The following is a 19338-nucleotide window of genomic DNA, read 5'->3' as shown; positions in this document are numbered from 1 at the left end:
ATATTAAAACATATGTATACTTCTACTAATTCTCATATTTAGAGAAACTGCGGGAAAAGTAGTAGCTACAGATAAAACATTGACTGCACAGGTAACAGAAAAGATTTCTGCAGAGTGTATTACCAACTTCCACCCTTTTTACATATACCATATTTACTTGTGTATTAGACATTTTTTTCTTTTTTAAACTTTTACAGCCAACAAATGGGGGTGGAGGGGGGAGGGAGGATGGCCCAATAAGTGATAACCTTAAATTTTGTGCAGTGAACACGACTTCTAGGCTATAAAGAACTATAAACTGTACATGTAAACATTTCACACTATTCTTTAACAAACTTACTGGCTAATTTTGTTGGAAGGCAGTATTTCTAAATTTTAAAAAACAATAAATGGTGAACACATGACTTTTAGGCCTACATATAAAGTAAATATACAGTAGAACCTTGATTACACATTCCAGGAAACTACGTTTTCACATACTATTCGTTCAAATTACGTGGTCCTGCTAGCATCCTAATTAAATCACGTAAAAATCCCGCATTTTCCATTCCTCGAAGAAGCGATTTCCCGGATCAACCGTCCAGAAATTTCAGTCCGATCAATGCTAAATCCTCGATCACACATTTTTCAAGAAACTGTATCTCATGAAAGGATGGCTATGGCATACTTATCGATCATGGGGTTAACGTCTCCTCATCACAGTAATTTGAGGAAGTGCTCTACTTGAAAAGCGATCGGCGGTGAACTTGCATAAGGGACCATCTTAACATCGCATTTGGATGGTAATTGTTTAGAGAATCCTCGAAAATCATAAAGCAGAGTGTGTCTACAATTGGAAGGAGACAGAGCGCATTTCGACAGCTCTACTTGAAGTCTGAACGAGTTTCTTCAAATGTTCATACTTGCAAAACATCTGCATTATGTCCAGGGTTAGATCTTTATTTTTTAATTTTTTTTTTTTTTTTTTACTTTTTAAGAGTGTATCGCCGAACAGATTTTCGGCACTTCCCTCAGGGCACTGCGTAGTCACTGCGCTTTCAGGCAGGAATCAAAACTGCTCCTTCTTAAGCAACACAAATTTAGTATTATAATATTATTGTATACGATTATGTTATCGAGACCAGAACAGATGTTGTACCTTACATACATAAAGCCATGGAAGGTTTTGGGATTGCCTATTGCTGTTCTGGTCCTAATATAAGACTGAGAATTTCACGTTTTTGTGTTAAGATGTTATAAAAACGCAGTCGTTTTATTTGTGCACGTTACATTTAAAAACTTCCTATCATTTCGCACTCGTACCGAATTGTACAGTGAGCGCACTTTCCAGCTGAGCTCAAGGTCGCGAATAACCATAATTTCTGAAGAGTTAATGATATTTTTTCTCTTTCCAATTTGATTGTGATTAGTGACGGGCAGAATTGAATATAATGCATTTGAGAACTTGAGGATCAATACTTACATTCAAAACCATGTTTTCGAGTTAAACATAACCTTTAAAAGTCGATGTAGGCCTAATTTACAAGGTACAAGATTTCCATAAACTGACAACGAGCAGTATACCAGTAACCAAATTACAATGTAAGATTTTTAAAAAAGAAGGGATTTTGCCATCATGTTGGGTGCTTTTGTATCTAATGTGCTTTATTTTATTACATTAGAGAATTAAAAACTACTTGTGGTCGATTGTTGCTTGGCTTGGCATTAAGGGTATTAGATTTTTCGAAGAGTTTGGCTGATCAAAGTTGCTGAACTGAAAGAAGTTTTCAGAGGAAACTAACGAAGTTTCCCCGGTAAAACTGAATGCAAAGTTTTGAGATTTTAAAGTCACGTACCAGTAATTAATGTTTGAAGCCGGTGCCACGGTCTAACTTACCTGCCTCTTACCCGGAGGGCCCGGGTTCGACTCCCAGCCAAGTCAGGCATTTTAATCTGGATATGAGGACTGGTTCCAGGTTCACTCATTCTATGATTACCTTTAACTGAGGAGCTATTTAATGGCAAGATGGCGACCCTGGTCTACAGAGCCAAGAATAACGGCTGAGAGGATTCATCACACTGACCATAGGTCACCTCGTAGTCCTTCGAACCGAGAGCAGCAGTCGCTTGGTAGACGGATGGCCCATTGGGGCTGTAGTTTGGTTTGGTTTAGGGGTGTTTGTATGATTATAAGTATACATATTTCATTTTGGTGATGTTTAGCCAAATTGTTGATGGTTCATTCGTTCCCGAATTTTCCGTTTTCCCGTGTTGTACATTTATTTCCGTGGTCCCTCCAAAAATGGAGAATCGGGGTTCTACTGTAGTCAGTTTTAGTTACTCTTATACCACATCATTCGTTTCATCTCATTAACTCCTCTGATGAGGCTGCGTCAGGAAAGGCATCTGCTCGTAAAAACTCGCTACAAAGATTCGTCTCACTTCCTACTCGACCGCGTAGGGAAAAGGGATATGGGTATCATATTATGCACTATTAATAGAAAAGAACTTAATGGCCAGTAATTTGACTGTGTCTGTTGAGCAGTAGGCCTACCACACAGTAAACATGATCACTGCTTTCATTTGAATTATAGTCGTCTTGTGCCACCAACTTCCCTGCTACCACAGTGTTGTCATTCCAAATAACGTCATCATTACTGCCATCGAGAGCAATCGAGATCCCGTCTTTTTGAAACTTAAAAATAGTTTCGTTCCTGACTATGGAGTCCAAGCAGTGAGAATCTATTCGCAAATGGTTTCTGGAGATGGTCTCTTTTATTCCCACTTGGTATATGTGTAGCAGAAGTCACCCCTTCCAAATAAAGACATGTCGTAGAAAGCATGCCAACCCACCAACGGATAACTAATGTATGTTATGAATTGTACTTCCGAATGTCACAAATAGTGACTGGAAGTATTATTTTGATAACTGCGGCTGCTGAAACCCTGACGTTTATTTTTAAGTATATTATTTGTGCTTGTTCTCTACATTTATAACATCAGAATTTACCTAAACAACTGTAACTGAGATAAGAGAGCCCAGATAGTGCAAGAAGTTCCACGACGGAAAGAATAAAAATAAATAACAGGAAAGCTTGTTGCATTTATGGATATCTACAGGTGTGGCAGTAATGGGTTTTATTACCATAATGTTTAATTTCGTACGTTCGTTGTTTCCACTTTTCTTATTAACGCATACTGTAGTATGTTTTGTTTGGCATCTCCAAAAATCACAAAAGTAGTTAGTGGGGACGTAAAATCAATATAATTCTTCTTATTATTATTACTACTTTTTGTTAGATATAATGGCGAGTAAAACAATCGTTATAATTGGATTGTTTCTATCAAGGTTTAAACCTACTTCTCTCCAAAAATTATCTACATTGGCCCAAGTTACGGGATATTAAACGATCACTTTGTTAACCCCTCAGTGTCGCAGCCGTTTAAAGAGCTTCCTACCCTGCGGCCGGATGAGATTTCAACTACGCACGACTGAAATACATTGATTCACTTAAAGAGTTACTACTAGTATAAGAGTAGCCCGATATTCAAGAAATTTGGAATTCCTTATGGTAGAACTATGTACATGAAGATAATTACATAATTGTTTCACATTTCCTTAGTAATTTAGTTCCGTGTGATAGAGTTCGAAGCACTCTTCGAGACAGAGACCTAAGGCACACTCCTGGCAGCAGTACACCGATGTCTTCTTTTCACCGTGTTTTGAACACGCGATACGTCTCTGAGGTTTGGATTTCTCACTCTTGAGTGCTAATTTCCTGATAAAACGTATTTCCTGCAACCTTGGAACTGTATTATCTGATGCGCGCCGGCCTTGAATATTTCGTTTCCCTCCCGAGAAGCGTATTTTGTACTACGTAAACAAACCTTCCATCAGCTGAAACTGATAAGATAATTGCTCAATGTTTGTCCCTGTGACTTGTCTAAATATTATTGGAGAATCTAGGAATCATAATTCACTGTTGAAAACTTCCCTTTGACCTGTATGCGTATCTATAGTCTCCTACACAAAATTTCCAAGTACTGGTTCCTCCTCATCGTCACTCTCATCATTTACCACTGCATCGGCCACAGCCACATCATCTATTTCATTATCACTACTGCTAATACTGCCACTACTACTTCCGACTAAACTTTCATTTGAATTATACAATATTTCAAGCACGTTACTCTCAGAAGGAGCTGGCCATTGAGCGTGGTGCGTCACACAAGCTGATGAAGCTGCAGCGGGACCAAAAGCGGCAGGACGAAACTGAATGAGGGGAATAACATTTATGACGAATCAAACCAACTCGATACATATTTCAGATTAAAAGGTCGATACATCGTCTTTCAAACGATATATACACCATGCACAACTGCTTCTCGTGTCGTATGACAGAACGCAGCACTAACTGATGCCTGCACAGAGCACTCATGGAGAGTTACGAAAAGACTACAAGCTGAGAAATAAAGACAAATATAATAAATAAACCGCACTCTTAAAACAAAATCAGAGCAAAGAACATCACACGAAAAGACAAACTTCTCAGATCATCATTTCTTTATTCTATTCTGTGGGAAAGAATGAAGCAAACGGACTATTAAAAAAGCAGGGATTGGTGCTCAGACATAATTGACAAATACTTATCCTTGCAAAAGCAACTACACTAATGATTTTCAATTCTTATTTAGAACACTGATAAACCCGAAAATGTCTTCTTGGAAACAAAACAATTTGCATATCCATAACACCAAAACTCTTCGCGCTATAGCCGTAAATGCGAAACTATGTATGGGTCTATACCACGTATAGAGGTCGGCAGCTACGGAAGAAAAGGGGGTCTATACCACGTATAGAGGTCGGCGCTGAGGGGCTAATGATCATGCCAGCTATATATGAATAGCAACAACCGTGAATATTTCTTAACTAAAGTAAACTAGTTTCCTCATCCTGAGGTGGTGCAATTCTTCTTAGGCACGCTCCTAATGGAGGAGAGCTGCATATACCATAATTACCGCATATCAACCATCCTGCCATTATTAAATTGCTGGCAGTACGGTACTGGGAATCAAACTCAAACTCCCGAGAACAGCAGCCAATTGTGCTAACCATTACACTGGCTGGCAAACATTCTTAACTACAAAACACAGACATGTAACGACTAATGCATGCTTGCAGTGAGCGGGTCAGATACCAAATTATTCACTTATCTGTGCAACGTCATCAGTGCTGTAATAGGCCTACGCTATGGAGGTGGACATTTCTTAACTACGAAAAACATATGTACCACATGACTTTGAGACGCATTTTTTCATTACACATGTCGTACGGACGAAACTATTTACAAATTTGTGTGATGTCATCAGAGCTGCAGTAAGGCTTGTACCTGCTTCGAAGCAGAATTGTTATTCTTCTCTGACGAATGACGTTGAAGGGGCCTTGTATGCAAGATTTCTTTTTTTTTTTTTTTTTTCTTTGTCTTGAAAAGTCAGAGGGTCTAATACGCAAGGGGGTCAAATACACTAGTAAATACAGTATACAGTCTTGTAGATTCATGAGCAATGCAATGAAGACACTCTGGTCCACCTCAATTATATTTTAGTTTCTTTCTATCAAATAAAATTACAAAGTGATTTGGCACACAACCTGAATTCCATGGAAGAAATCAATATATCCAGGCAGCCTGCATCCATCAGGTTCAAGTTTGCCAAGGACTAGATCAAAGTTGCGAGCTTCCATCACAAGGTCACACACACAAGCCAAGAAGAGGTTGGGACCCTCTGGAGATTTAAGATTCCTGTTACACATTCAAACAAAAAGTCATTATGAAAATACTTCAAAAATAAGAACAAAATCATAAGATGAAATCAAGTACCATACCAACCAATTAATGTCTGATATATGGAAAAGTACAAGTAAGTACCTTACTACCACTTTCTGTAACTGGTGGTTGTTGGAAAATCTACTTGAATGAAATTATGAATTACTCCTAAGGTCCTTCACCCACCAAGAAAACGTGACCATGACGATGCAATAACTATATGAATCATTAATGACCATTTTCGTTTTATAGTTTTTAGATTGTATTGTTCATATGGCCATGTACTGGTATACCTAAAATGGAGCAAAAAGAAAGAGAAAATGGTGCATACATCCTTACATAACAATATTACAAGGACAGATGAACATTTATAGCCGCTACAGAGCCATCAACAGACAGCAGAAATTTCTAATGAAACTGAAAATCCACAGCCTGTTTCCAGTCATCTCACCAAGTCAGGAATGAAATAAATGAAGTCCCCATCTGGCAGCGAGGATGGGAATTGTGCCGGCTGCTGAAGCCTGTAGCACTCCTCAGGGGCAATGATTAATGAATGAGAGATGAAATTAAATGATATTGGAGTGTCTTGCTGGAATGAAAGATGAAAGGGAAAACCGGAGCACCCGCAGTAAAACCTATCCCACCTCTGCTTTGTCCAGCACAAATTTCACATGGAGTGACCGGGATTTGAACCACGGAACCCAGCGGTGAGAGGGCAGTGCGCTGTCACCTGAGCCAAGGAGGTTCTTGATATTTCTAATCCTTCTACAAGATGGAAAAATAATTCTTTTTTCAACTAGTCGAGAGAGTTAGACCTTACGTTCATAAAAAGGATATAAAACTACAGAGAATTTGATAGTGTTGAAGAATGACTATATTTAAGTTTTGTTTCTCTATTCTGAGAGTGTTTTCACGGTTAGTGCAGTTTCCTATCCACTCTCCTCACTCGGCACATCAATATGTGGGAAGGTACATTTCCTTGAAGTTTGTGCATTAGCTGCAGATTTGACAAGTGATGCATCTTTTCATTCAAGCAGCATGGCTTCTTTGCCTTTGCTGATGAACCACTTGGTAGTAGCTGTTTCAGCTTCCTGACAACAACTATCCTTAATTTCTTCCATTTCTCCTTGATGCTCTCAATTGCAAAACAAAGACATGCACTTTAAGAAACTGTTAAGCATATTTTACATTTCTAAAAATTATATAGCTCAGATATATTAAGTATTACTCGGGTATTTTTAACTAAACGATACACACACACTTACCTTTTAATTAAAAACAAATAAAAAACAAAAAATTAAAAAAGTGTTCATGGAAACAACACTATAGTAAAAATCATACACAAAACTAATGTTGCTATTTGGAAAGGATTACACAAGACACATATGACCACGCTGAATAAAGAGGAATAGAAAGTGAATGCAGACCAATATTACAAACTGTGGAATCTCCCAGTGGGTTGTTAGATGGGAAGTGCATTAGGATATAGGAAATTCCTGGAAGTGGATCTGAAAATTTGAACTAGAGAGGTTTCCATTCACTCGTTTAATGGCGTGCAGTGATGCCGATGGAATCTTCATTATGACAGAAACGGGATATGCTGGCAGGCACAGTAATGGTGGCATTTTTAAGGTCTTAAGAATGCAGAGAAGAAAAATTCCCATTTTACTTTGCTTCTGATGAGGTGTTCCCATTGCAAAGGTATCTGATGAGATCATATCTGAAGTGAACTCTCACTAACAGAATAATAACTATAAGCAGTTAAAATCCCTGGCCTAGTCAGTACACTGACCATTTGGCCAAGGAGCTGGATATTTGATTGTGAGTGGAAAAAAATATAAACCAAAACTTTCTGCTTACATGTACCTTTATCATTAACTTCTTTGACGACTTCTGTCCAAGCCTTTCCAATAATATCTTTCCTGGAATATTCTTGTATTTGGTCAATGCATAAGTTCGTGCGGTTCTTACACTTTGTTTTATTTTACTGCCAATGTCACGCACTGTAACTCACAATCACAATCACTCAGTGATGTATTCACCTCCACTCTGTATGACCTTCTGCCAACATTCAGGTAGCAGGTTGCAGAACTGTTTTGGTTTTCACTGGAAGAAATCAGGCATTGGTCAAGAGAACCTTCATCAGGAAACACTTGCCCCTGAATGTGGTTAGAAAGAGAGCAGAAAAGATGGAAATCTGAGGGGGCAAGGTCAAGGCAATACAGAGGACAAGGATGAGGTTCCCAGCCAAGTTCAGCAATCACTCCTTTGGTCAATTGCGCTGTATGCGGACGAGTGTTATCATGGAGCAATAAGACTGGTTGTTGTCTTTTGTTGTCAATAGCAATGGCAAGCCGTCTTAACTGATCACTATACACAGCAGATGTAATCGTCGTGTTTTTCGAAAGAAGTTCATGGTGAAGAATGCCATCTGTGGATGGACAATATCCTTAGCACGGAGAGTTGCTTTTTTTCTTTTTTGATGGGCTGAACCACTCTTTCCTCTTCTTCATTTTGACATACTGTACAGGCACCATTTCTTGTCACCGGTGACAATGTTCGAAAGGTATGTTTCGTGCCTATCACAAGCCAACCAGTGCCGGGGAAGCAATAACCAACAGATGTTTACTCGATTTTTATTACTGTCACTTAGCACATGTCCATATACCCAATTTCTGTACCTTACCCATCAAACGCAAGTGGCGACAATAGCTGACTGATCACATTCAAAAACTTGCACCGTTTCTCGCATTGTTTGACAAGGATTCTCATAGAGCAACTCATTCAAGCGATTTTCATCAAAATCTGAAGGTCTTCCAGAACGTGAACCATCAGACAAGTCAAACTGTCCTGTTCGAAAGCGGGAAAATAATTTTTGTGCTGTTCTTTCAGCAACTGCTTCATTCTCGTACACTTCACAAACTGTTCTTGCAGCTCCTGCTGCACTGGATCTTCGGTTAAACTTGAAGAGTAAAATGTGTCGGCAATGCTCACTTTTCTCATCTTGACATTTCATATCCGTTTGTCTGAAATGTACATAAAAAATATGTTCACAATCAAGAAAACCTGTGTTTTACAACACAAAAACTACAAACTCAGTTAAAACAACGGAATAACGATAAGCAATCCCTTCACGCCGTATTGCTGCCAACCCAAAAGAATACCACATAAACTTATGCATCGACTCAATATTTTATAATTATACAGACATGGATACTTTTCCACTGCCCCCAAAAGCTTTATGTTGAACTCTTCATTAGCCACCGTTTTCTCACGCAAGGTGAGAAACAACTGACATGTCCATTCACCAAGTGATCCGTTGTTTGAATATTGTATCCAAATACCCCTTGATGGGAGAAATCTGATAACGCACATATGCGATCTGGAGGCAAGTGTCAATTGATTTGTTAGTTGATCAAATAGTAGTCATGTTTCCTCGCTGGAAGAAGGGCTTAAGAAAATAAACCCTTAAAAAAAAAAAAAAACCATTGCGCAATAGCCCCGAAGGGCCATGGCCTACCAAGCAACCGCTCCTCAGCCTGAAGGCCTGCAGATTATGAGGTGACGTGTGTGATCACATGACAAATCCACTCAGCTGTTATTCTTGGCTTTCTAGATCGGGGCCGCCATCTCACCGTCAGATAGCTCCTCAATTGTAATCACGTAGACTGAGTAGATCTCAAACCAGCCCTCAGATCCAGGTAAAAATTCCAGACCTGGCCGGGAATCGAACCCTGGGCCTCCGGGTAAGAGGCAGGCACGTTATCCCTATACTGCAGGGCCGGCTAAAGCTACAAACGCTTAACATTATTACACCAGAAAAGTAAAATACTGTCACATAAATCAATGTACTGATTATGTACCGATGATGAATTCATCATCATCATCATCATAGAACCCCTCCAGCGTGCCGGGTAGGGTGGTGCTGAATGAGCCTTTGCCATCATTGCCTGTCCAAAAATGCCCTCTCTTTCACCACTGACTCCTAGTTCCCTCCTCTTCTCTCCACATCGTCTGCCAGTTAGTGTAGCCATCTTTTCCTAGACCTTCCCACTGGCCTTCTTTCTTTAACTGTTCTTTCTAGGCATGCATGTGGTGTTCTTATGCTTGGTAATCGCTTTACGTGTTCACACCCTGTTAGTCTCAAAGTATTTAGCTTCTCTTCTATAGAGTCCACTTCCAGTTCCATGCTGATGTCATTGTTCCTTACATGGTCCTTGCGCGTTTTTTGGAGGGTAGTTCGCAGGAATTTCATTTCAACATGCTTGCAATTCACTAACATCCCTTTTAGTCTACATGTTATTGATTTTATCCACATCATCATCATTTATATTTCTCGTTGTTCAGCTCCTGCAAGGTAAGGTTGTTGATGGTACTTATTTCACTGTTGCCTCTCCTTCCACTACTGCTCTTCAGTAATTGTATCCCATTCCAGTCTTCTTTTTGTATATAGAGTAATTAGCCCTTAAAGATGTCACAGTTCTTATAACATTGCTTTTTTCTAACTAGCTACCTACATACCGCTAGTCACCATAATTTCGATAACTTCCCGACCAGGTCAGGGAAAAGCTAAAAATTGTGCTAAATTTGCAAAATGTCTAAATACTTTTGGTCTAAAACAACCAGAAACTCCCATTCAGGAGGTTAGAGGGGAAATCTGAGGAATCAAATAAGCCTAAGATGTCTGCAGCCTGTAGAACCTTTGCACTTGGGAGTTGGCTGTAGATGACAGTGGAGTGGCTATGGACTCCAGTAGATCATCTCTGACCACCAGCACCTCATGGCAAAGGCACGTCAAGCAGTAGAGTTTGACAGGATTTGGCAAGCTCCTACTAAGTACTTTGGTGTTGTTTTCATAGACAATGAGTTTGGTTACAAATGTGATGTATGTGAGTGGCTGTGGTACATGAAAGATTTCAGATCCCTTACAGCCTGGGCAATGGAGGTGCTGCACACCAACTTTATATTCAAAGATGTATTAGATATGTAGCTACTGCTGTATTCACTTCGCAAAAGGGAAGGCGGTTCTTCACTTTCTAGATCAACTGGGTTCTAAACCTGACCTACCTCCAACAATGAACGCAATAAGAGAGCAGCGGTGTGCAGTGAACGCATTCGTTACCCCAGCGGCAAAAATATTTTTTAAATATAAGCAATCGTAGCCCCACAACACACACTAAAGTAAACATTAAAATGTTATAGGGCTACATTTTTCGTAGAAAGGTCTACCTCAGATAGGTCTTTCAAGAATATTTTCAACTACAAACTCGCATATATTTCCAAACTGATATTCACGGCAGTGACGACACCATCATAACTTTATCTATAGTAGATTTTAAACAATGTACTGTACCGGTTACGACCCGTACATGCCGTATTATTTTTTACTATTAATTGTACTTCATCATCACGCAAGACGTTCAGAGCGAACTTAGTTTGTTTACGTTCGGAGGAGCGAGCGGGCGGGCGAGCCAGTGACAGCTGTGTAGGTGACGTAGCTGCAGGGACAATATAAACTACCCGCCTGACGCCATGTGTAGCCTGCATGGCCTGGTATGTTCTGGATATGAACGTCACGCCTTCGCGAACGTTCGATGTTATAATAATCGCAGCGACTTGAGCGATACGTTGTTTTGAAGAGGACAACAAACGTCTCAAATTATGAATCTCAAGAAAATCCATCGAGGGATTCACGAGATAATCCGTTTCAAGAGGATCACGTTATCTGATGACGTAGGAGCCCCTCACTTGACCCAGATCAGACAGTCATAGCTTAGAGGCCAGCCTGACTCTCCACACTACAGTGTTGTTGTTCGTCGGAGTGCTAACCAAGGCTATCTCGAATATTCAAAGTCTTCATGTGGGACTTAAACTCGGACTGTCAAGTCGAACTTATAAATTGTGCGCGTGTGAACTCTAATGTATAACAAATTCTTTATAATGGACATTGAGTCCATCAGTTAAGTTGACTTATAATTTTTACGTGTGTTGGAACTCTGTTTATGACAAGTCGTGTATTAGACTTAGGTGACAACAGTAAAGTATAACTTATATTCTGTGCGCATGTAGAAACTCCTCGATATAACTTACTTTCGTTCTTGTGGAACTGAGTTCATTACCACGTTGCCTGTGTGAAACTTAATCTCTGAACCAATATTAATTTAAATGTGACACTACTGCAATATTCTAGGAACTGTGATATTTCTCTTTAAATCTCAGTCAGCAGAGCCTAATCTCTGAACACATCATTAATTTCAGTGTGACACTATTACGTTATACTATTAACTGTGACAATTTTTCTTTAAATCTCAGTCAGCATAATTTCCCTAATAGACACAAGTATTTATGAAAGTGTTTGAACTTTCCCATGAATGTTAATGCAAATGATTACCATGATAAAAGTATAATCGTGTGCTAGGACACAAGTGATTCACTCCGAACTCAAACCGTGTTCTTTATCCAATTCAAACATAATTGTGTATTATTTCTTCTGAACAGTGTGTAAATTATTTGTGTGTGACTGACAGCAGTGTCATTGATAAACTCTAGAGCAGTCATACATTTCTTTCAATGTCAAGTGCTACTTTATTTAGTGGAAAATCACGACGAACTGTGCCAAGGGCGTGAACAATTTTCAGTTTCATTATTTCTATTCATGAATTGTGCTTTATTTTCTTCCAATCTCGATGCTACTCGCATCTACATCTTTAGTGAATTTATAAATTCTATCTACAAGATTAAGAGTGAATTCGACGGCATATCCCAACCATATTAAATGAAACAGTGCTGTTAAACCAAAGTGTTGGGGGACTGTGTAATTCTGGACACTCGTATAAGTTATGTGACGAGTGATTCCCCTGTAACATTGTTGGAAATCGTCCAGAACGTCGAACGTTCGAGACTCAAACCCATATCAAACCAACCTGGGTGTTCCGGCCTTATCTCAACGTAATATTGGCAACTTCCAGAATGTATTCCAGTCCCGTTCAGCCTGGTGAACTGGGAGCACGGGTCATGAAAAGGTGATGTTGAAGAGAGCGACTATCAACAGTAAGGTGATGTGCACTTCGAAATGCATTTCCTGAATAAAAAACTATTATTCAATCTATTTAAAAATGTTCTTGTAGATAGGACCCTGCCTCCTGTACCAAGCCCTAGCTAGAAACCACCCAGAATTGCCTTGAGACCTACTTCGTGCTTTAATATTAATTCATTAATTCATAAAGTCGGGCTATTTTACTGGCACAGTACTTACAGTTTCACCCAGTGACACTTTGTGATAGCACAGTAGAGTCATAGTTTTCACAAAAATACACTGGAACTACTTGTTTTTAACTTAAAAACCTAACCTAAACTGAATCAGCAAAATTTAACTGGTATTCTACCGTCGCCGAAGATTTAAAGCTTCACTCGCTTATGAGGTACGTTCACAATGACAAATGAGGGAAAATATTCGTCACGTCGTATGACACACTTTATATTCATGAAGAATGGCACAGAACTCACGGAAACTTCACCTATAATCCAAGAGGAACACTAAAGAATTCGCTATATACCACCATCACAGACAACCAAATACAAAATTCTTTTACTTCGCGCTTAGTTCTCTGTTCATGCTGGGCAACCTAAATAGTTTTCTGAGGCTATCGGAAAACATACTCTACACGTGTCAACAATGAATTGCTCAGAAATGTTTTATACATGCCGAAATCATAGAATTTAATATATTCTTCTATATGACAATAGATTTCATAAACTGTTAACATGTTGATATATATTTTTTTTTTGCAGTATCTAGTGTGTGGTGCTGAACACTTCGAGTGTCAAGTATTAAAACTAACATACCTTTCCCAAGCTAACTGGCATGTCGCCATAAACTGCTGTCAGAGGAGGGCTCACAGCTAGCTCTGCCTCGCTCCCAGGACAAGGAAGCATCAAGTGCATGCGTCAACCAAGCGCCTTAAATTTCGCTGGGGAGCTTTTTTTTCACGCCGGCAAGGAAAACCAGCTCGCTGGAGAACCTGAACTACGGTAGAGCAAGCAGATTGTCGAGACAGCTTTACTTGGTTTGGCTTAGATGTTCGCTGTTTTTTAAACTTTATAAAAAGCGTTCTAAGGAATAATAGGAAAATGTAAATACAAAGTTATTCACCCCAGCAGCGCTGGCGTAGATGGGGTTCTGTGCACCCCACTGTAACAGAGAGATTGGTCTTGTCTGTACTGTTTATGCAGATATAGCACCTCCACAAGGGAGCAGATAGCTTAGTGAGCATAGTGGATCTGATTTGATCGACCCGATTTCTGTCAGAAAAATGTATTTTGCGCCCTAATGTTTACTACAAAAATTACTCACTGGGAAACTTCGGCTGATGTAAGAATAAAGTTAGATAAATAGAGGAAAAGCAAAACAAAAACGTGAAGATGAATACAGGTGGTAAAGGACTAGGAACAAAGAACAAACACAAAAGGAGAAAAAGAACCTAAGTAATAAGTAATGAAAATGTACAAACAAGTGATAAAAAACCAAAGCATAATGGCCACTCAACGAGTGTCGAATCCTGCCCTCCAGATGAAGCTGGGAAGCAGAAATGAACTTATCGCAGCTGCGAAGAAATCTTGTCCTTTTGTGTTTCCATATTCATCCTCATCTCTTCTTTCTATCACTTTCTCATCCAATACAGATCTGTCATTATGTTTAACCTATTACATGTTCTTTTTCTTCTTCTTTTTACAATTTGCTTTACATCTGACTGACACAGGTAGGTCTCGATGATGGAATAGGAAAGGGCTAGGAGTGGGAAGGAAGCAACCATGGCCTCAATTAAGATACAGCTTTAGTATTTGCCTGGTGTGAAAATGGGAAACCAGGGAAAACCATGTTCAGGGCTGCTGACAGTGGCATTCGAATCCACTATCTCCCGAATTACTTTCCTATTCATGTTGTTATCTTTCTACGTATCAGGTCATATAACATTTGTTTGTTCCTTTCCATCATACAACTTCACTACATAGTAGGAACTGAAAGGTGGAATAGAAAACAGACACAAAACTTCACTTTAGTTTTGTGACAGAACAAGAAAGGGTGAAAAAGAAAAAAAATACAGTTTACAAGCAAGCTAACTAATAAAATTATGAAATTAAAATATCATGTTTTTTCTTACCTCAGTAAATAATAATACTGCAAAGCCTCCCTTGAATCACTAACTTCAAACTTCCTCACATACACCATGACAAGGCGAGCTAAGTTCAATCTTCGTGCTGGCGGCTTGTCATCAGGATGAACGCATACTTCAAACATGAGACAAAAGCAAGAAGTAAAGTGGAAATTCCAATCTAAAAACTAAAATGCTGCAAGTTTCTTTAGTTTCATCTTAGTCCTAGAAAATATATACATACGAAGAGGAGAAAGGAGTTTAACATATTTCCCAACTCTTGGCTTTAACATTTTTTTTTTTTTCTAAAACAAGGCCAGAAAATATTATGGTAAGGATAGTTTTAAGTAAAAGCTATGCTGAAGTAAGATACTGTATACCAACATTTATTCTTAACCCCTCAGTGTCGCAGCCATTTAAATAGCTTCCTACCCCGCGGCCGGATGAGATTTCAACTACGCGCGACTGAAATACATCGATTCACTTAAAGCGTTACTACAAGTAAAAAAGTAGCCCGATTTTCACAAAATTTGGAATACCTTATGACAGAACTATGTACATGCAGATAATTACACAATTGTTTCACACTTCCTTAGTAATTTAGTTCCGTGTGATAGAGTTCGAAGCACTCTTTGAGACAGGGACTCAAGTCACACTCCTGGAAGCAGTACACTGACGTCTTCTTTTCGCCGTGTTTTGAACACAGGATACAATGTCTCTGAGGTTTGGATTTCCAACTCTTGGGTGCTAATTTCCTGATAAAATGTCTTTCCTGCAACCTTGGAACTGTATTATCTGATGCGCGCCGGCCATGAATATTTCGTTCCCCTCCCGAGCGAGCGTATTTTGTAAACAAACCTTTCACCAGCTGAACCCAATACGGTAATTGCTCAATATTTGTCTCTGTGACCTGTGTGAGTATTATTAGAGAATTTAGCAATCAGAATTCACCGTTGAAAACTTCTCTTTGACCTGTATAATTATCTAGCCTCTTACACGAAATTTCCAAGTACTGTTTCCTCCTCATCGTCACTCTCATCATTTACCACTGCTACATCATCTATTTCATTATCACTGCTGCTTATACTGTCACTACTACTTCCGACTAAACTTTCATCTGAATTATACAATATTTCAAGCACGTTACTGTCAGTCATACCACAGCTGAGCGCGGCACGTCACACGGACTGATGAAGCTGCAACGAGACCGAAAGCAACAGGACGAAACTGAATGAGGGGAATAATATTTATGACGAAACAAACCAACTCAATACATATTTCAGATAAAAGGTCGAGACAACGTCTTTCAAACGAGATATATACCATGAACAACTGGTTCTCGTATCGTATGGTAGAAAGCAGCACTAACTGATGCCTACACAGAGCGCTCGTGGAGAGTTACGAAGATATTACAAGCCGAGAAATAAAGACAAATATAATAAATAAACCGCACTCCCAATGTACAAATAGAGCAAAGAACATCACACGAAGAGACAAACTTCTCAGATCATCTTTATTTTATTCTGTGGGAAAGAATGAAGCAAACAGACTTTTAAAAAAGCAAGAGATTAGTGCTCAGACTTATTTGACAAATAATTATCCTTGCAAAAACAACTACATTATAACGATTTTTCAATTCTTATTTACAATGCTGATAAACCCGAAAATGTCTTCTTGGAAACAAAACAATTTGCATATCAATAACTCCAAAACTCTTCGCGCTATAGCTGTAAATGTGAAACCATGTATGGGTCTATACCACGTATAGAGGTCGGCAGCTACGGAAGAAAAGAGGGTCTATACCACGTATAGAGGTCGGCGCTGAGGAGTTAAATATATTAGCAATTTTAAAAAATCTACTTCAAAGACCTAATAAAAAAATGACAACTTACCTATTGGAACCTGTACCTCAGACGGTATTGACAAGAGGTTGTGTTCATGGAGAGCAATGGCAATGTGTACAGCATGTACTCTTAGTTTATCGATCCTTGCGAGGAACCCAAGAGCAGCTTCAAATTGTCCCGTCAAGAATAGCATTTGGAAATACAGAATAGGGTTCTCATACGCATTGTAATACTTCTCACCTAAAAAAGAACAATGAGAAATATTCCTATTAAATTTCACATACTGATTATCACAGATGTTTATTTGACATTGATCACAAATGCACAAAATAATTCATGGAACTGAAATACGCCCCACATTACACCAGTTCAGACCAAACCACATGAAAACATGTTTATCAGATTTGGATAATCCCCATGGGAATTAAGCTGGACAGGGTGTCTTATTGAATAGATTAACATACGAGATATCTATTTCAGGTGAATGTATATTTGAAGGTCATTTTTCATTAGTCAGTGAAATGGGTCCTGTGCAGACATCATCTCTGCATATTATAACCTACATTTACTTCAATCTGCTCGACAGAAAGTCTACAGTATAGTAGAGTTTTACAATCTTCTGCTACATTTACCAAATTAGATTGAGTATTTTATGAATGGATTTCCCTTAAGATAGTAGAAGAAGGTGCATGCATTTACAGCAGGAGAAAGTGAAAGATTTACAGGACATTCTAAATTACTACAATTTTTTCAATGGGCAGGTTCAACCATGTCAGAATTATGCAATTCAGAAACTAGACATTTCAGATTGACTACAAGGTGTGGACTCAGTCTCTCTGAAAATGATTTAGAAGAGGATCATTCCAAATTAATACTGAAAAAGAGGATATTAACACTAACCAAACCTTCATATTGTTGAGACAGGATTATGGAAGTGTCTTCCTGTCCTAATAAAATATAGCCTAGAGCAGTGATAGCGAACTTTTTCCAACTAGTGTCTCATTTTAAGCACGGTTTATTATTTTCAACTGTCTACTGCACCAGTGGTTATTTTCCTTTAAGGAATGGCTACAACCCCACCCCACTCCCAACTTTCTTTCTTAATACCCATGTTTGTCTGTCTGTCTGTCTGTCTGTCTGTCTGTCTGTCTGTCTGTCCAACCCTTGTCCTGTTTCTCTATGGGTCGGGTATGAGGTGAGATGAATCTGTCGTGACGGATTTTTATGACCGGATGCCTTTCCTGATGGCAACCTCATCAGAGTTGTCAATGAGGTGAAATGAATGACATGATATATGATAGTAGGAAGGGAGAGGGTGAAACTCGCTATCGGCACATAGCACCAAGGGGTCTGCTCAAGGCTTAACGTCTCCATCTGACAGACGAAACACCATCAACAGTGTCATATGCACTCACTCCATATGAAAACTGCAGAGAGGTTTGGAATGTAATCCAGGCTTTTGGCATGCAATCTAGTGATTCAAAATTGTATATCACCACCTCCCTTAACTTGCCGGCCAACATTCCAATGGTGAAAATTTTTTCTACCAACGGGACTCAACCCAGCTAACCACAGTGTCAAACCGTTTAGACTTCAATGTCTTAATGATCCTCGCCACCAGACAGGCTTTTCCTCATTCCCAATCATGTTTTATAATATGTTCTTTATTTTTTGTTTATTAGGTGTATAATGTGTAAATGCATGGTCCGTGGTCATATTCTGCATACATGCAAAAAAAACTTAATATGTTTTAAGCACACCTAACATTATTTGTAAAAAAGATATATAATAACCCCATATTAATTGTAACACACTTCATCATTAAATATTATTAGATATAAAAATTTTAAAAAATTAGTAATATTGGCAATCGACTTTGAAATATCCTTCTCACATTTAGTATGAAACTTGTTACAGATTCTTTGTAGCCATGTCATTTATGTTAGGTTCATAACTTGTCGTCTTCAATAACTAGAGCCCTGCACGGATGCAGATATCCACGAAGTTAGTGTCTCAGTAGATGCAAACTGTGTGGCAGTGTGGATAATTTTTCTGATAATGTATAAACAGTATAAACAATGAAGTTTATTGATTTTCACTCGAATATACTCTTATTTTTGCTTGTGGTTAGATGACCTTGAGAGTGGTATGAGAGAATGGTTATATATAAAGAGCCTTGAGACCATAAAGCCGTAAATCTGACCTAAGCCTTAACTGGCTCCTGCCCGCAATTAATGGAAGGAAGGAACAAAGGTCAATACGTCGATGGTTGTCGCAAGAGAAAATCTCTCATAAACCTGCGACTGTAGGGGTTCTGGTGTAAGCTATCAGGCCTGTGTTAACAGATCTGTCCATTTCAATACCTTGGATGTAGTATACTGTACAGGATGTCCGAGAAGTCCCTGTACCCCTAGTTTCATACGTTTCATATTATAGTGGAGTACTTACATATAAAAACTATAAATCCAGGGAATCTGTATGTGCACTATCATGCCTTACACAGAGTTTTATCCGTCCCCAAGTCCTCATTGACATCTT

General features: G+C 38.9%; 1 protein-coding gene across 2 annotated transcripts in view; it reads right to left on the bottom strand.

The window, feature by feature from the left end:
- LOC136877498 (nuclear pore complex protein Nup93) overlaps positions 1-19338 on the bottom strand; it is a 262104-nt gene that overhangs the window by 51813 nt on the left and 190953 nt on the right. For both annotated transcript variants that reach the window (XM_067151599.2, XM_067151600.2), the window contains exons 10-12: positions 16849-17040; positions 14966-15092; positions 5630-5780 (exon numbers count right to left, since the gene is read on the bottom strand). In XM_067151599.2, coding sequence (XP_067007700.1) covers positions 5630-5780; positions 14966-15092; positions 16849-17040 — 470 coding nt within the window. The remainder of the gene's footprint in view (positions 1-5629; positions 5781-14965; positions 15093-16848; positions 17041-19338) is intronic.

Source organism: Anabrus simplex, chromosome 7, assembly GCF_040414725.1.
Source record: "Anabrus simplex isolate iqAnaSimp1 chromosome 7, ASM4041472v1, whole genome shotgun sequence".
Taxonomy (NCBI): Eukaryota; Metazoa; Arthropoda; class Insecta; order Orthoptera; family Tettigoniidae; genus Anabrus; species Anabrus simplex.
The sequence above is the reverse complement of the archived record's forward strand: the minus strand, read 5'-3'. Positions and strand labels throughout refer to the sequence as shown.